Source organism: Mobula birostris, chromosome 4 (assembly GCF_030028105.1).
Source record: "Mobula birostris isolate sMobBir1 chromosome 4, sMobBir1.hap1, whole genome shotgun sequence".
NCBI lineage: Eukaryota > Metazoa > Chordata > Chondrichthyes > Myliobatiformes > Myliobatidae > Mobula > Mobula birostris.
The window spans coordinates 142,654,152-142,673,275 of record NC_092373.1 but is presented as its reverse complement, the minus strand read 5'-3'; the positions used below and the strand labels follow the sequence as shown (position 1 = coordinate 142,673,275).

General features: G+C 41.3%; 1 protein-coding gene and 1 long non-coding RNA gene across 2 annotated transcripts in view; one reads left to right on the top strand and one right to left on the bottom strand.

The window, feature by feature from the left end:
- plk4 (polo-like kinase 4 (Drosophila)) overlaps positions 1 to 4,693 on the bottom strand; it is a 40,326-nt gene extending 35,633 nt beyond the window's left edge. Inside the window, exon 1 of the mRNA XM_072254738.1 lies at positions 4,559 to 4,693. Within this exon, the coding sequence (XP_072110839.1) occupies positions 4,559 to 4,591 (33 nt within the window). The 5' untranslated portion in view covers positions 4,592 to 4,693. The remainder of the gene's footprint in view (positions 1 to 4,558) is intronic.
- Positions 4,694 to 4,955: 262 nt separating this feature from the next.
- Positions 4,956 to 19,124, top strand: part of LOC140196035 (uncharacterized) — a 40,207-nt gene continuing 26,038 nt past the window's right edge. The window contains exon 1 of the long non-coding RNA XR_011885599.1: positions 4,956 to 5,021. This is a non-coding gene — a long non-coding RNA (uncharacterized lncRNA). The remainder of the gene's footprint in view (positions 5,022 to 19,124) is intronic.

The following is a 19,124-nucleotide window of genomic DNA, read 5'->3' as shown; positions in this document are numbered from 1 at the left end:
TCCAAAGAAACATAAACAATCAAACAAATCAGCAGAAAGACAGCCAGGTATCCTCTGTATTGTTATATTAAACCAACTCAGTCAATGCCAAACCTACAAACACTTGTGTGGAGATATGAAAGAAATATCTTGGAGACCTTGTTGTTGGGTCCAACATAAGAATCAAAGCAACTATGTCCGGGAGTGCTAAACTACCAGATGCCATTATAAAGAACTCTACCTGTAGCAAGAGGCAGATCATGTAACATTTTTTGGTTTTCAAAGTCTTCAAAGCCAACACGCAAATCTTGTAAAAGCCTCCTTACAAGTGTTGAAATTTTCTCATCACTAGAAATATGACTTGGCAGATGGATGTGAAAGATAATGAAGCTTTCAGAAGAATCTGGAGTACAAGTGCACCAATCATTAAAGCAACAATGGTGTAGATTAATTACACCATTAAAAGTTCAAAGTAAATTTATTATCAAAGTATATATATCTATGTCACCATATAAAGTGACAGATGGAGTTCAACCCAGATAAGTATGAGGTGATTCATTTTGGAAGGTCAAAGATGATGGCAGAATATAGTATTAATGTTAAGACTCTTGGCAGCATGGAGGATCAGAGAGATCTTGGGGTCCGAGTCCATAGGACACTCAAAGCTGCTGCACCGGTTGACTGTGTGGTTAAGAAGGCGTACGGTGTATTGGCCTTCATCAACTGTGAGATTGAGTTCAAGAGCTGAAAAGTAATGTTACAGCTATATAGGACCCTGGTCAGACCCCACTTGGAGTACTGTGCTCAGTTCTGGTTACCTCACTACAGGAAGGATGTGGAAATTATAGAAAGGGTACAGAGGGGATTTACAAGGATGTTGCCTGGATTGGGAAGCATGCCTTATGAGAATAGGTTAAGTGAACTCAGCCTTTTCTCCTTGAAGCGAATAGATGGAGGCTTTTTTCCCCAGGGCTGAAATGGCTAACATGAGAGGGCATAGTTTTAAGATGCTTGGAAGTAGGTACAGAGATGTCAGGGGTAAGCTTTTTTAAGCAGAGAATGGTGAGTCCGTGGAATGGGCTGTCAGTGACGGTGATGAAGGCGGATACAATAGGGTCTTTTAAGAGACTCTTGGCTAGGTACATGGAGCTTAGAAAAATAGAGGGCTATGGGTAACCCTAGGTAATTTCTAAAGTAAGTACATGTTCAGCACAGCATTGTGGGCCGAATGGCCTGTATTGTGCTGTAGGTTTTCTATGTTTCTAACCCTGAGATTCATTTTCTTGTGGGCATACTCAATAAGCGCATAATAGAATATTATAATGTAGCTAAATAAATCAAAAGGAGAGGTTTAGTTAAACTTATGCTTTTTATTTATCGAAATGAGCCCCATTATAACCAAGAGAACTGGAGACAACCAAGATAAAAAAAAAAACATTTTTAATATTCCTTCTTGATTTAATGAAGTAGTAACAAGGTGGAATCTTGTTATGTTGACTTCTGTTTGTGCATCAAATTAAACTTGGGTTAGAGTTTGGCACCAACTTTAGGAGAAAAAAATGGATTGAAAGATGGCCGCAACTCCTATCATGTGAAGAAACTACAAGGCTCCATTGCAATGCAGATCTTGATAGAAGAACACTTGTGGCCTTTTTTACTAGCTACAGTTTACTTGTACAGTTTGTACTTGTACTTTTACTTGTACAGTTTTGGATTGCAAAGAGGGAAAAAATTTCCCACGAAAAATGCATTTCTAATGATTTACACCACCCAATTACCACCTGTGTTATAGTGTTCCTACTATCTGTTGCCTCCCTAGTAAGGTCTTAAATATGCACATTAACTGTCTAATAAACAACTTAGATGGTAGAATGGATATCTCCAAAATGACACATTCTGTGATGGGCTTCTATACAAAACAGTCAGCCAGCTTGTTGCACAAAGTTACGCTCTTCCTGGATATCAGGTAATATTTGACTCATTTTGGGTAACTAAGAGGTAGTTAAATTTTCAAGGAATGGAATTCTTCCTGCAGTCTAGACTATAACTGCATGTTGGTAGGGTAGTTCTACAAGAAAGCTGTTGGTACTCTATCCTGCCAGCATGTTTTTTTGGTGTTGCATATTTGCTTTAGTACCGTACTAATAAGTACAAATTAATTTAACATGGCCTCAAAAGCTTTATGATTGTCTGATAACTTAAGCTGTAGGCCTAGTTAGGAAAAGGGGAAGTACAACGAGATCTAGGTGTCCTTGTTCATCAGTCACTGAAAGTAAGCGTGCAGGTACAGCAGGCAGTGAAGAAAGCTAATGGCATGTTGGCCTTCATAACGACGGGAATTGAGTATAAGAGCAAAGAGGCCCTTCTGCAGCTGTACAGGGCCCTGGTGAGACCACACCTGGAATACTGTGTACAGTTTTGGTCTCCAATTTTGAGGAAGGACATTCTAGCTATTGAGGGAGTGCAGCGTAGGTTCACGAAGTTAATTTCCGGGATGGTGGGACTGTCATATGTTGAAAGATTGGAGCGACTGGGGTTTAATACGCTGGAATTTAGAAGGATGAGAAGGGATCTGATTGAAACATATAAGATTATTAAGGGATTGGACACGCTAGAGGCAGGAAACATGATCCTGATGATTCTGGACTCCTCCAACAGAGCCCACAGTTTAAGGATAAGGGGTAGACAATTTGGAACGGAGTTGAGAAAAAACTTTTTCCACACAGAGGGTTGTGGTTCTGTGGAATGCTCTGCCTCAGAAGGCAGTGGAGGCCAATTCTCTAGATTCTTTCAAAAAAGAGTTAGATAGAGCTCTTAAAGATAGCAGAGTGAAGGGATATGGGGAGAAGGCAGGAAAAGGGTACTGATTGTAGATGATCAGCCATGATCACAGTGAATTGTGGTGCTGGCTCAAAGAGCTGAATGGCCTACTCCTGCACCTATTGTTTATTGTCTATTGGTCCATCCACATATTTAGTCAGGCTCACTTCGTTGCTCGTGCATTCAACAAGACATGTAGATCAGGCTTACAAACATTATAAAATTGTACAGTAGATGTTGACAATATTGGCTGGTAGTGGACAGGACACTTCTTGTCAAATCTGTTCTGATCAGTTCCTGAAAGGCATGGAATTGTTGCGGAGAGGATGCTTCCTCTAGTGGCGGAGCTAGGACAAGAGGGCACAGCCTCTTAGAACTGAGATAGAACGACACCCCTTTAGAACTGAGATGATTTTCTTCAGCCAGACAGTGGTAAATCTGTGGAATTCATTGCCACAAATGGAGGTGGAGGCCAAGTAATTGGGTATATTTAAAGCGGAAGTTGATAAGTTCTTGATTGGTAAGGGTTTGAGAGGGATAATAAATCTGCCATGAGCAGACTTAATGGACTGAATGGCCTTATTTTGCTCTTATGTCTTATGGTCGGAGTCTAACTCCCAAGCTATCATGGCTATGGTGCATATGATACAATCACCCACACATTTGTGTATAGCACATTTGCCAAGGTCTGGAAAACTATGCTGGAACCAAACTATGCTTGACAGCAATTTGTCTCAAACTGCTGTGTAACAGAGCACCCCTGATATCTACAGTGTTCCCAGGGATGAACATCAAGATAAACATCAACTGCTGCTGTAAGATCATCAGATGTTAAAGACAGAGTTTGGTCTACCCTTCTACCTGAAACCTGATGTTATTCTGGTGCACCAAGAGGTCAGTAAGTGAATACTGCCAGTTAGCATAATTCACCCTCAAAGAGTCAGGGGCACATTTAAGCTTAGCACAGCCAATGTAAAAACTATGAGGTGAGGGATCACAGTCCAAGTTCCAACCATCACTGGACATTGAACAATTGGACAACTCTGAACTAATTCTACAACCTACTTTCAAAGAATATACAATTCATGTTCTCAGTACTATTTTATAGTTGCACAATTTATCTTTTGCTCATTGGTTGCCTATGTACAGTTCTTCAGAAATTGTGCTTATCTATTTTCATGTAAATGTTTGCAAGAAGATGAATCTCAAGATAATATATAGCAACAAATTTACTTTGAGCTCGAAGGGCTGGGCTCTGTAGAGTGAACACTTCCTGGATGAATTATTCTAAGTGGAAACTAGCTGTACTGGTGCATTGTGAATATGAAAGAATGTACTGAATTGATGGCAGAATGAATGGAATGATTTGATGACATATAGTTTTAAGAAGTTTTTTTTAAAAATGTTGACATCTTTCAATCAACCTCCCCAGAATTAACGGATTGTTTTTTTCCCTATAGAAGATAGAAAGTGAACTGTGTGTTTCGCTGGCTTGGCTTCTGGGCAGACATCTCGCTCCGAAACGGTAGGTACCACATCTGCGCCCGATCTGGGACAGAATCAGTGGCAGACAGAAAACCAGAAAATGTTAGTTAAAAGAATAACAAATCGGCTATACCAAAGGGTCTAAACGTGACAGCTGATGAAGGGGACGGGCCCCCGCCGAAGCTTCGGTCTGAGATTGGACGAGTTGCCGTCCACGGGAAATAGTGTCAGGACTTCTGTTAGTGACCAAAATACAGGAGATGGCGGGGCGTACCTTTATTTTCTCACCGATGCACACGGTCGCCATGCCGGTAGCCGCTCTGTCTCCGCCGCTGCCCCCGAAGGGCGCGGACTCACTGCTCCGCCGCTCGCTCCCTCGCTCCAGTTGCCCGCCCAACGCCGCGGCAGACTCGCTCCATTTTTGAAAATTCCGCCGTTTACCCAGTCGACAACGAGGCTGCGCTGGCGTCACCTCCTCGCGGAGGCAGAAAAGAAGACAAAAAATAACAATGATTAAAGTAAATGTGGTCTTGAAATATATTTTAAATCACATTCCTATATGTAAAATATATATATTTTTTAACTTTGTAAAGGTAATTGCTTTAGTAACTGGTGTCACGTGACGTATACGCCGCGTGCCGCGCATGAGCACATCTTCCCCTTTCGTTTGACCGTCAATTTGAAAATCTGGGTTGCATCGCTGTCGTCGGTCTGGCGGACACTGCTGCAAGAGCAAAGTAAGATTACCTGGAATCTATTGGTGTTTAGTGTTTAAGAGAGTTGGAAGAGTTGCAGCGAAAGTAGAAGATTGGTCTCTTCTTTTTGCCGATTGGAAGTTACGTTGTTGGGAAAGTAATTAGAAACTATGTGGCAACGAAAAGTACTGGCAGAAGTGCAGTGATTGTTTACAACCCATATCCCCAACAGTTTTATTTGAGGGAAAAGTAATTTATCCTATGGAAGACGTTATGTTAGACACGAGATGCTGGAATCCGGAGCAACATACAAAAAGCTAGAGGAACTCAGTAGGTCAGGCAGCATCCATGGAGGGAAATAGACAGTTGTTACTTAGGGATTAGGACTGACAGATAGAGGGGATACAGTATATGTTTATGTGGCCTTTTTTGTAATGTACGAATCACAATAAATGTAGCCTTTCCCCGCACTCCATCCTCATTGGAGTACGTATGATTTTTTAAATGCTTTAAGGGTAACATATTACAATAACAAATAAATCCAACGTAGTTATCTGTAGCTAAACCTCAGATTTCTTAAATGGAGAAACGATACGAGTAGAATAGAGAAAGTTAAAGCTGATGTCAGTGAGGACCATGGGGAAATCTTTACTATTCCTCGTAACCCTCGCATAATAAAGTGTCTTTTAGAGGCTGGTGATCACAATCCAGAATTTAGTATTGGATACAATATGGCTGTGTTCATCTTGCAACTTTCCCAAGCTTAATCACCAGTGGAAGTCAATAGGGTTGCAGAGAACTCCACACTTGATCGGATAAGATGCATTTACGATAACTTCCAACAATGTTAACGTCTTCCAGGATTGGTATCTGATCACTAATTGATATCCCATTCGCTATGACAAAGGTGTACTATTTCTGGTCTGAACTCCATCTTGGCGCTACTCAGTAGACATTACCTCCCAAAACCACAACTCCCTAGATTTAGCAGGAAAACTTCCAGTATCTCCGCCAAGTCATCCACACTTCTGGCATGGTCGCAGATCATCATCCTTTTATTACCATTAGGTCAGATTACTAGCCAGATCATTTTATACGAAGTCATTGTGGAGTAACATTGTGGACATGCATTGCAGTAACTCATCAAAGCAGACTTCTAGGAAATGGGCTTATATTCTAAGTATGTTTTTTTTTAATTTAAAGAATGAATATAAGAGACTTTAAACATGTGGGAGTTGTACAAAATCATTCCCTGCTGGCGATATAATTTGGGGACTTCCAACCTTGCATTTGCAGCAGTTATTTCTGCAGCTTTTTGGACTATTTTCATTTGAAAGTGGCTTTCAGCTATTTATTCATTAACCCACAGTCCAATTGTTTTAGAGCTATTTTGCCTAGACTGGACCATTATTCTTGTTTGATGTTTAACATTTTTGCTGTCTTTTTCTTGAAGTGTTTGTTGGGAATAGATGGTGATTTCCATTTTAATAATTTTCTGACATTGAGAATACTTATATTTGTCTTTTTACAGTCCTGTACTGTTTAAGACATGTGAATCTTCAGCCTTTTCTCTGCTTAATAAAGATATTATAATTTTAAAGCTTCTTGGTGAATTATTTTTCTTGAGTTTGACTGATTTGCTTATTTGTAATCAAACCACAAACAAGAGAAAATCTGAAGATGCTAGAAATCCGAGCAACACACACAAAATGCTGGAGGAACTCGGCAGGCCAGGGACTTCCCTTCCTCCACCAGCGAAGGAGATGTCCTCCTTTTTCAAAGAAAGGGGCTTCCCTTCCTCCACCATCAACGCTGTCCTCAACCACATCTCTTCTATTTCATGCACGTCTGACTCGTACCCCTTTTTCCCGCCACCCTACCACAGAAAGGGTTCCTCTTGTTCTCATCTACCACCCCACCAGCCTCCGCATCCAACACGTAACTCTGTAACTTCTGCCATCTCCAGCAGGATCCCACCACTAAGCACATCTCTTCTCCCCCCCCCCCACCCCCCGCCACTTTCTGCTTTTGACAGGGATCACTCCCTACGCAACTCCCTTGTCCGTTCATCCCTCCCCTTTGATCTCCCTGCTGGCACTTATCCTTGCAAGCAGAACGAGTGCTACACCTGTCCCTACACCTCCTCCCTCACTACCACCTTGGCTAATTAGTATCTAACAATTAAAAGGCATCCAGATGCCTCGAGGCAAGGTCCATCAATATGAATTGATCTATCCCGCCCCACAGAACAGCAAAAAGCTGACATCTGACCAATCTACACCCTTTATTTAGCAGGTAGTGAATGCTGTCAAATATTTGAATGGCACAGATGTACAGAAATATTTAAAAATTCTAAGAATCAATTATCCAATGATGCAGTGAAAAGCTTTCGTTTGTATGCCGTCCAGACAGATCAGTCCATAGATAAGTACACTGAGGTAGTACAAAATAAAAACACTAAATATAATCCACAATATATTATTACAGTTCCAGTGCAGGTAGGCAAATAAAATGCAAGGGCCATGTGAAATAGATTGAGAGAATCCCAGTTTCACTTTATTGTTCAACAGTGGGATAGGAACTGACCCTGAGACTGGTGGTTTGTGTTCTCAAGGTTTTGTATCTCCTGCCTGATGGGGGGAGGGGGTAGAACTATAACCAGGTGGGAGGGATCTTAGATTGTGTTGGCTGCTTTCCTGAGGCAGCCAGACTTTGAGACAGTCAATAGAAGGGAAGACAGTTTTGGTGATAGACTGTGAACTGAATCAAACGTCAGAGTATCTAGGTACTGTAGATCTCAACTTCATACAATAAAGTTGGTATGTGTACATTATAAAATGCAAATCCAGAGCAACATATACAAAATGCTGGAGGAACTCGGTAGGTCAGGCAGCGTTCATGGAAGTTAACAAACAGTTAATATTTCGGGCCGAGACCCTTCTTCAGGACAGGAAAGAAAGGAGAAAGACGCCAGAATAAAAAGGTGGGGGGAGGGGAAAGGAAGAAGGATAGTTAGAAGGTAATAGGTGAAGCTAGGTGGGTGGGAAAGGTAAAGGGTTAGAGATGAAGGAATCTGATATATAGACCATAGGAGGAAGGCAAGGAAATAAGCACCGGTGGAGACGTTAGGCAGGTGGGAAGAGGTAAGAGGCCTTACTGGAATAGGAGAAGGGGGTGGGGGTGCAATTTTTTTTACCAGAAGGAGAAATCAATATTCATATCTTCAGGTTGGAGGCTACCTAGAAGGAATATAAACTTGCTCCTCCACCTTAACGGTGGCCTCAACATGGCATGAGGAGGCCATGGACCAACATGTTGGAATGGGAATGGGAACTAAAATGTTGGGCCACCTGCAATTTCTGCTTTCGGCGGATGGAGTGGAGGTGCTTGACGAAGTGGTCACCTAATTTACGACAGGTCTCACCAATGTCGAGGAGGCCGCATCGGGAGCACCAGATACAAAAGAGGAACCCACCAGATTTGCAGGTGAAGTGTTGCCCCACCTGGAAGGACTGTTTCGGGGCCCTGAATGGAGGTGAGGGAAGAGGTGAATGGGCAGGTGTAGCACCTTGACTGAATGCAGGGATAAGTGTCAGGAGGAAGATTAGTGCTGGGGGAGGGGGGGGGTTGCAGGTGAATGGACAAGGGAATCATGGAAGAGTGATCCCTGTGGTAAGGGGGGAGTAGGAAGGAGGTAGAGATGTGTTTGGAGGTAGGATCCTTTGGAGATATCAGAACTTCTGGAAAATGATGTGTTGGATGTGGTGGCATATTGGATTGTAGGTAAGGACAAGAGGAACTCTATCACTGTTCAGGTGGCGGGAAGATGGGGTGAGCGTAGATGCATGGGAAATGGAGGAGATGCGGGTGAGGGCAGCATCAAAAGTAGTGGGAAGGAAACCCCATTCTTTAACGAAACACGACATCTTTGATGCCCTGGAAAGGAAAGCCTCATCCTGGGACAGATGCGGCGAAGATGAAGGAACTGAGAAAAGGGAATAGAATTTTTACAGGAGACAGGGTAGGAAGAGGTATAGAAACATAGAAACATAGAAAATAGATGCAGGAGTAGGCCATTCGGCCCTTCGAGCCTGCACTGCCATTTATTATGATCATGGCTGATCATCCAACTCAGAACCCTGCCCCAGCCTTCCCTCCATACCCCCTGACCCCCGTAGCCACAAGGGCCATATCTAACTCCCTCTTAAATATAGCCAATGAACTGGCCTCAACTGTTTCCTGTGGCAGAGAATTCCACAGATTCACCACTCTCTGTGTGAAGAAGTTTTTCCTAATCTCGGTCCTAAAAGGCTTCCCCTCTATCCTCAAACTGTGGCCCCTCGTTCTGGACTTCCCCAACATCGGGAACAATCTTCCTGCATCTAGCCTGTCCAATCCCTTTAGGATCTTACACGTTTCAATCAGATCCCCCCTCAATCTTCTAAATTCCAACGAGTACAAGCCCAGTTCATCCAGTCTTTCTTCATATGAAAGTCCTGCCATCCCAGGAATCAATCTGGTGAACCTTCTTTGTACTCCCTCTATGGCAAGGATGTCTTTCCTCAGATTAGGGGACCAAAACTGCACACAATACTCCAGGTGTGGTCTCACCAAGGCCTTGTACAACTGCAGTAGTACCTCCCTGCTCCTGTACTCGAATCCTCTCGCTATAAATGCCAGCATACCATTCGCCTTTTTCACCACCTGCTGTACCTGCATGCCCACTTTCAATGACTGGTGTATAATGACACCCAGGTCTCGTTGCACCTCCCCTTTTCCTAATTGGCCGCCATTCAGATAATAATCTGTTTTCCTGTTTTTGCCACCAAAGTGGATAACTTCACATTTATCCACATTAAATTGCATCTGCCATGAATTTGCCCACTCACCCAACCTATCCAAGTCACCCTGCATCCTCTTAGCATCCTCCGCACAGCTAACACTGCCACCCAGCTTCGTGTCATCCGCAAACTTGGAGATGCTGCATTTAATTCCCTCATCCAAGTCATTAATATATATTGTAAACAACTGGGGTCCCAGCACTGAGCCTTGCAGTACCCCACTAGTCACCGCCTGCCATTCTGAAAAGGTCCCGTTTATTCCCACTCTTTGCTGCCTGTCTGCTAACCAACTCTCCACCCACACCAATACCTTACCCCCAATACCGTGTGCTTTAAGTTTGCACACTAATCTCCTGTGTGGGACCTTGTCAAAAGCCTTCTGAAAATCCAAATATACCACATCCACTGGTTCTCCCCTATCCACTCTACTAGTTACATCCTCAAAAAATTCTATGAGATACGTCAGACATGATTTTCCTTTCACAAATCCATGCTGATTTTGTCCGATCATTTCACCGCTTTCCAAATGTGCTGTTATCACATCCTTGATAACTGACTCCAGCAGTTTCCCCACCACCGACGTTAGGCTAACCGGTCTATAATTCCCCGGTTTCTCTCTCCCTCCTTTTTTAAAAAGTGGAGTTACATCAGCCACCCTCCAATCCTCAGGAACTAGTCCAGAATCTAACGAGTTTTGAAAAATTATCACTAATGCATCCACTATTTCTTGGGCTACTTCCTTAAGCACCCTGGGATGCAGACCATCTGGCCCTGGGGATTTATCTGCCTTCAATCCCTTCAATTTACCTAACACCACTTCCCTACTAACATGTATTTCGCTCTGTTCCTCCATCTCACTGGACCCTCTGTCCCCTACTATTTCTGGAAGATTATTTATGTCCTCCTTAGTGAAGACAGAACCAAAGTAATTATTCAATTGGTCTGCCACGTCCTTGCTCCCCATAATCAATTCACCTGTTTCTGTTTACAGGGGACCTACATTTGTCTTTACCAGTCTTTTCCTTTTTACATATCTATAAAAACTTTTACAGTCGGTTTTTATGTTTCCTGCCAGTTTTCTCTCATAATCTTTTTTCCCCTTCCTAATTAAGCCCTTTGTCCTCCTCTGCTGAACTCTGAATTTCTCCCAGTCCTCAGATGAGCCACTTTCTCTGGCTAATTTGTATGCTTCTTCTTTGGAATTGATACTATCCCTAATTTCTCTTGTCAGCCACGGGTGCACTACCTTCCTTGATTTATTCTTTTGCCAAACTGGGATGAACAATTGTTGTAGTTCATCCATGCAACCTTTAAATGCTTGCCATTGCATATCCACCGTCAATCCTTTAAGTGTCATTTGCCAGTCTATCTTAGCTAATTCACATCTCATACCTTCAAAGTTACCCCTCTTTAAGTTCAGAACCTTTGTTTCTGAATTAACTATGTCACTCTCCATCTTAATGAAGAATTCCACCATATTATGGTCACTCTTACCCAAGGGGCCTCTCACGACAAGATTGCTAATTAACCCTTCCTCATTGCTCAAAACCCAGTCCAGAATAGCCTGCTCTCTAGTCGGTTCCTCGACATGTTGGTTCAAAAAACCATCCCGCATACATTCCAAGAAATCCTCTTCCTCAGCACCTTTACCAATTTGGTTCACCCAATCTACATGTAGATTGAAGTCACCCATTATAACTGCTGTTCCTTTATTGCACACACTTCTAATTTCCTGTTTAATACCATCTCCGACCTCACTACTACTGTTAGGTGGCCTGTACACAACTCCCACCAGCGTTTTCTGCCCCTTAGTGTTACGCAGCTCTACCCATATCGATTCCACATCTTCCCGGCTTATGTCCTTCCTTTCTATTGTGTTAAACTCTTCTTTGACCAGCAACGCCACCCCACCTCCCCTTCCTTCATGTCTATCCCTCCTGAATATTGAATATCCCTGATCGTTGAGCTCCCATCCCTGGTCACCCTGGAGCCATGTCTCTGTGATCCCAACTATATCATAATCATTAATAACAATCTGCACTTTCAATTCATCCACCTTATTACGAATGCTCCTTGCATTGACACACAAAGCCTTCAGGCGCTCTTTTACAACTCTCTTAGCCCTTATACAATTATGCTGAAAAGTGGCCCTTTTTAATGCTTGCCCTGGATTTGTCGGCCTGCCACTTTTACTTTTCTCCATAGTACTTTTTGTTTCTACCCTCACTTTACACCCCTCTGCCTCTCTGCACTGGTTCCCATCCCCCTGTAGTGAACTAACCTCCTCACGCCTAGCCTCTTTAATTTGATTCCCACCCCCCAACCATTCTAGTTTAAAGTCACCTCAGTAGCCCCCGCTAATCTCCCTGCCAGGATATTGGTCCCCCTAGGATTCAAGTGCAACCCGTCCTTTTTGTACAGGTCACGCCTGCGCCAAAAGAGGTCCCAATGATCCAAAAACTTGAATCCCTGCCCCCTGCTCCAATCCCTCAGCCACGCATTTATCCTCCACCTCATCGCATTCCTACTCTCACTGTCGCGTGGCACAGGCAGTAATCCCGAGATTACTACCTTTGCGGTCCTTTTTCTCAACTCCCTTCCTAGCTCCCTATATTCTCCTTTCAGGACCTCATCCCTTTTCCTACCTATGTCATTGGTACCTATATGTACCACGACCTCTGGCTCCTCACCCTCCCACTTCAGGATATCTTGGACACGATCAGAAATATCCCGGACCCTGGCACCAGGGAGGCAAACTACCATCCGGGTCTCTGGACTGCGTCCACAGAATCACCTATCTGACCCCTTTACTGTGGAGTCCCCTATCACAACTGCCCTCCTCTTCCTTGCCCTACCCTTCTGAGCTACAGGGCCGGACTCTGTGCCGGAGGCACGGCCACTGTCGCTTCCCCCGGGTAAGCTGTCCCCCCCAACAGTACTCAAACAGGAGTACCTGTTGTTAAGGGGCACAGCCACCGGGGTACTCCCTATTACCTGACCTTTCCCCTTACCCCTCCTAACTGTGACCCACTTGTCTGCCTCCCGTGGCCCCGGCGTGACCACCTGCCTGCAACTCCTCTCTATCACCTCCTCACTCTCCCTGACCAGACGAAGGTCATCGAGCTGCAGCTCCAGTTCCGTAACGCGGTCCCTTAGGAGCCAAGATAGTCAAGATAGCAATAGAGGTAGGTAGGTTTATAAAAGATTCCAAAATATGATTTTTATTTTGTGCTTCACATGAAAGGAAGCTTAATACTCATGATTGAGCTCAGCAGGAATTTTCCCTGTTTGGTTGTTGCCATGATTTCATGCAACTTATCAAGGAGAGATTGAAAATGATATTTTAAAGTGAAGACAACATTGTGCTTTACATTTCATAACTATTTGATCAACATGCAATGGAGGAAATACCAGGGGAGTTCTCAGAGTAATAAATTCTACAAAAATGAACCAGTGAGTAATTCTAGCTTAAAATTCTGGTGCCTGATTGCTCTTGTAGTAAGTAATCACTAAAAGTATGAATATTGTAATATTGTTTGCCATTTCTAGAGGTATAGAATATAAGAGCAGGGATGTGATGTTGAGGCTCTATAAGGCACTCGTGAGACCACACTTGGTGTATTGTGTGCAGTTTTGGGCTCCTTATTTTAGAAAGGATATACTGACATTGGAGAGGGTTCAGAGAACATTCACGAGAATGATTCCAGGAATGAAAGGGTTACCGTATGAGGAATGTCTGGCAGCTCTTGGGCTGTATTCCCTAGAGTTCAGGAGAATGAGGGGTATCTCATAGAAACACTCTGAATGTTAAAAGGCCTGAACAGATTAGATATGGCAAAGTTATTTCCCATGGTAGGCGAGTCTAGGACAAGAGGATTGAAGGACATTAATTTAAAACAGAGATGCAGAGAAATTACTTTAGTCAGAGGGTGGTAAATCTGTGGAATTTATTGCCACGAGAGGCTGTGGAGGCCAAGTCATTGGGTACATTTAAGGCAGAGATAGATAGGTTCTTGACTAGCCAGGGCATCAAAGGTATGGGGAGAAGGCGGGGAGTGGGGATGACTGGAAGAATTGGATCAGCCCATGACTGAATGATGGAGCAGACTTGACAGGCCGGATGGCCTACTTCTGCTCCTATGTTGAACGTAGAACATAGAAATCTACGGCAATTTACAGGCCCTTAAGCCCACAATGTTGTGCCAACCATGCAAGAAACTGCCTGGAATTTCCCTACTGCATATAATTTATGGTCTTATAATACACATTGGTGTTATATAGCAGTGAAACATTGAAGTAATGTTCAGAAAAATATTACAAAGACTTGTGAATGTTACTGGTTTTGCAAGGATGATGATAGAGCTTAAAAATGGACATTTTCATTAGAGAAACACAGGCTGAAGGGTGACCTGACTGAGATATTTAAAACTATGACTGTGCTTGCTTAAAATTAAATAAATATTTCCACTTAAGGTACAGTATAGACCTAACAAAGAACTATTAAAAATTAGATTGTTCCTAATAAATCCAAGAGGAAAATTTAAGAAACACTGTTTTACTTAGAGTTTGGTTGTCATGTAAAACTCACTACCATAAGAGAAAATTGAGCTGACCAGCACAGAATAATTTTATGGAATGGAGTTCCACTGATATGACTTCGAGGAGGGGTTAAAGATGCCTGTGTAGAGCAGAAACACTAGCCTGAGCAATTGGGCTGATAAAGTAGAGTTGTCAGTGTCATATTCCAAAAGTAAGGCACGGGTTGTGGATGGAACATTCTGAGGTAGTGTACAAGTAGTAGCACAAGCCCACGTTATAACACACAGTTCTGGGGGCAGGAAAGGCCCACTGGACCAAACTGTCTCCTGTAACCTTAAGAAGTAGTTGCTGGGGTGGGAAAAAGATTGTTTGGAGTATGAACATTTGCATAAGCATTTTGGCTGATAATAAGGTTGCCAACATTTTATCCCAAGAAGTATGGGAGAAGTCATGGACAGATGATCACAGGGGCAGCAGGGGCTCAATGGGTTATAATGCCTCCAATATCCATGGATATCATTTAAAATTATATTAAGGAGAGGAAAAGACTATAATACAAAATCTACTAAAGACAATTTCAAGGTTCAAAGTAAATTTTATTATTAAAGTACATATACAGTATGTCACCATATACAACTCTGAGATTCATTTTCTTGTGGGCATACTCGGCCAATCTATAGAATAGTAACTACAACAGGATCAATGAAAGATCAATCAGAGCACAGAAGAGAACAAACAGTGCAAATACAAATATAAGTAAATAGCAATAAGTAATGAGATCATGAGATAATGAGATAAAGAGTCCTTAAAATGAGATCATTGGTTGTAGGTGGGGCAAGTGAGTGCAGTTATCCCCTTTTACTCGAGAGCCTGATGGTTGAGGGGTAGTAACTATTCTTGAACCTGGTGGTGCAAGTCCTGAGGCTCTTGTACCGTCTACCTAATGGAACAGTGAGGAGACAGCACGACCTGGGTGGTGGGAATATACTAGTTATTGTTTGTGAATTGCTCATTATTTTAAAACACTGCAGACCTTGAGGTGTATTGCACTGAGTAGTAGTATTTAAAGGTAAAAATCTATGCTATTCAGAAAACATACACAGAGGACCAGGAGTTTGTTTTTTTGTCTTAAAGCTGTGTTCTTTTTAAAAAGATAGCTACTCACACTTCCTTTTTGAATAGCAACTTATTTAATTCCCTAAGAAGCTATACACATTTCTTCTCTGTCCATTCTCAGTAAGCACAGTTCTTCTCATTAACCTAATGTGGCATTCCTTCAAGTTCACATTGATGTTTTTATCCTTTCTCCAAAAGTAGTAAAATCTGGAAAGGAGACCTGGTAAAGAAGGTAACATGTTGAGCTCTTTGAAATTGCACTTTGGGCCAGTGGGAGACATATATGATCATTAGTAGTAGTGGTGACAGACAATATACACTGTTACATATAGGAATGCTAGAAAGTTTGTGAACCCTGTAGAATTTTCTCTATTTTTGCATAAATATGACCTAAATGTGATCAGACCTTCATGTAAGCTCTAAAACTAGGTAAAGAGAACCCAATCAAATAAATAACAGAAAAACATTATATTTTCATTTATTTATTGAGAAAAATGATCGAATATTACATTTGTTGGAAAAAGTATGTGAACCTTGGAGGTAATGCCTTCTACAAAGGCTTTTTGGAGTTAAGTGTTCCAGTCAATGAGATGAAATTAGAGGTGTGGGTTGTAGAGGTGCCCTGCCCTGTAAAAAAGACAGTCAGGTTACTGACAGAGCCTGCTCTTCTCAAAGAAGATCTGTTTATGTGCACCATGCCTCGATCAAAACAACTTTCAGAGGACCTTAGAAGAATTGTAGAGATGCATGAAGCTGGAAAAGGCTACAAAAGCATTTCTAAAGACCTGAGTGTTCATCAGTCCACAGAAAGAGAAATTGTCTACAAATGGAGGAAACTCAGTACTAGGAAGTGGGTGTCCCACAAAGATCACACCAATAGCACAACGTGCAATGCTAAAGGAGATGAAAAAAATCCAAAGTAACAGCAAAAAAAAAAAAACTGCAGAACTCTCTAGAACTTGCTAAGGTCTCTGTTCATGTGTCCACTATAAGAAAAACACTGAACAAGAATGGTGTTCATGGAAGACCACCACAGAGGAAACCACTACTCTCAAAAAAAAAAATTGCTACACCTCTCAAGTTGATTAATACTTAACTTTTGTTTTCTATCACAAGTATGATTTGTTAAGTCCATATGTTTAAGCAGAATCCTCAAGAATAAAAAGATCAGAATCTAATTAGTATAACAGCATTTATACCAACAAGGCTTCTCAGAGTACTGTAATTTTTTTTTTAATGCAATTCAGAAGCTAATTGGTGCAGTGAGCCAACTAGTCAACTGACAAAGGCTAAAACTAGAAAGAAGAACCTGCCTGTTGTTTTGGATCTATCTAATTTGGAATAGGACTTTATTGCATATTTTTTGGCTCTATATGTGATAGTACTACATGAATTACTTCTCATGCTTACTTATTTATACGCTGATGCTGTTTGAACTGAATATTATTTATCTAGCCATAAACCCTATTCTGTCAGCATTGATTTTGAGATGCAAATCAAAAATATGTAGACCAAATAGACTAACACTTAGATGGACATACAGGTGTAAATATAATTAAAAATTGATCAAGGTTATGGAGAATAAAGATGGATATAGCTAATCTAGTATTCAATCATTCTGGCTATTTTAACTGTATAACATTGATTTTTTCCTTAACATTTTCATTTTTCTGTGCAGGATAAATTCTACAACTCTATAAACAGAAGAAAAAGCCTGTCAAACAATCCAAAAATGCTCCTTTCCACCTTCTAGCAATTGCCATAGAGATCCCTCATTGAGAATTGATCCTTTGCATTTTCCCACTGCAGAAAATGGGAGCTTTAAGCTCATTGGACAAGATAGTCTGATTGCCTTCTGGTCATCACCCTGAAGTTTATCCAAAGTAGATCTCTCTTTGTGAATAGTGCTAATGAAAGATCAGATCTTTTTGCCTGAGTGGAGAAGTTTTGATAGAGTAGGAGAAGCTGGTAGATCAGTAAGGGAAGTGTGAGGAAAAACAAGTTAGTTTAGTTGTAGTGTACCCTTTAATTTGTATCATTTTCTTTTCCTTAAAATTAATTTCTGATCTTGTTATTGTTTTATACTTCTGTAGGATATATGTAAAATCAGTTCCCTTCAAATGGAAGAAACATGTATATACAGTAACTAATATTTAGGGATTTGTTACCCAGTGCTGTTATTTTATAAGAATAATACATACAAATTTCATTTATCTTTAACTAAAATTGAGATCACCCTTTCTGTCAGGACACTGGAACAGTGATCCAACTGCAGACTCAATACTATGCACACAGTGATATTGAGTAACAAAGCCCAAGGTGTAAACAAAGTCAGTGTCAAAGTTCAGGCAGAGATCAAAACATCTAGAGAAATCCAAAAACCAGAATTGGGAGAACAGCTAGAGTCACTCAGATGGCCAGAGTACAGATATAACTGCTGCAAAGACACAGGAAAATTCACTGGCATAATCTGGCCATAAATAGGTGAAAACACAGGACTGAAATACACTGAGCAATAAACAGAGAGGCAGATGATAGGTGGAGCACAATGAGACACAGGTGGCAGCAATACAGGTAATAATGAGAAACAGATGAGCAACAGAGTATTCAGTAATACAGGGGCCGGAGTAGAGCAGGAGCACATGGCAATACAAAACCACAGACTGACAGCTGGGGGAAAAAACACAAAAAGACAGAGTTCAACTGGAGATACTGACACTTTCATACTGTTACTCTCATTATTTTTGCAAAATTACAACCTTTATCATAAAAATTTTACTTTAAAATATTACACTTGATAGAAACAGTTAAAACAAAACTGAGAGCTTTTGATTGCCTCTGTGTTAGAGAAATTTCAGATGCATGTAAATTCGGGACAGCAGTTAATCAATTATAGAGCCAAAAAAAAACTTAGCAGCCTAGTTCTATTCATTAGTTAGCACCTTATCAATACAAAATTTAAGTGAGCCAGTCAGCTATGCAAAATAAAATAATATGCAACCTTTGGAACATAAGCAGGAATATAACTTTTAATTATAAGAATGAAGATTATAATTTAATTTTGATCTTGTTGCCATCCTTACTTCAACAAGATTGTTAATTTAATGTGCAGAAGTTCAAATAAGAATTGTGATATCTCTCGTAAAACATATGTAATTAAAAAAAAGCAAAATAAGCCATAATATAAAGTGGCAAAGTTATTGATAACAAAGAGAGAACAATATGATTTAAATTTAATTGCTCTGATCAGTATAATAATAGATAATCTTTTTAGTATTGTCATTCAAGATAATACTGAATTCTCAAAGCATATGATGTTTTCACTGAATAAATATTAATCATTATGTTCTGTGTCCAGTAATCAAGAAATACTCATATATGAACTCTCCAATTTTTGACCTTACGGTCAAATAATTGGTCTTGATTCTATGCCTCTTCATCTACATTATAGGTAATGTTGTTGCCTATAAATTGTAGTTAATAGTGTATTCCATTTCTGTTTCCAGGATAGTAACACTTGCTAATACTTGATGGCATGACAGCCGATTACTCTAACGTCTGGTAATTCCACCCCCCCCCCCCCCCGCCTCTTCATCTATTCTTCACTCTGGCTGCCCTCTTACCTCTTCTTTTCTCACCTCCCTACCGC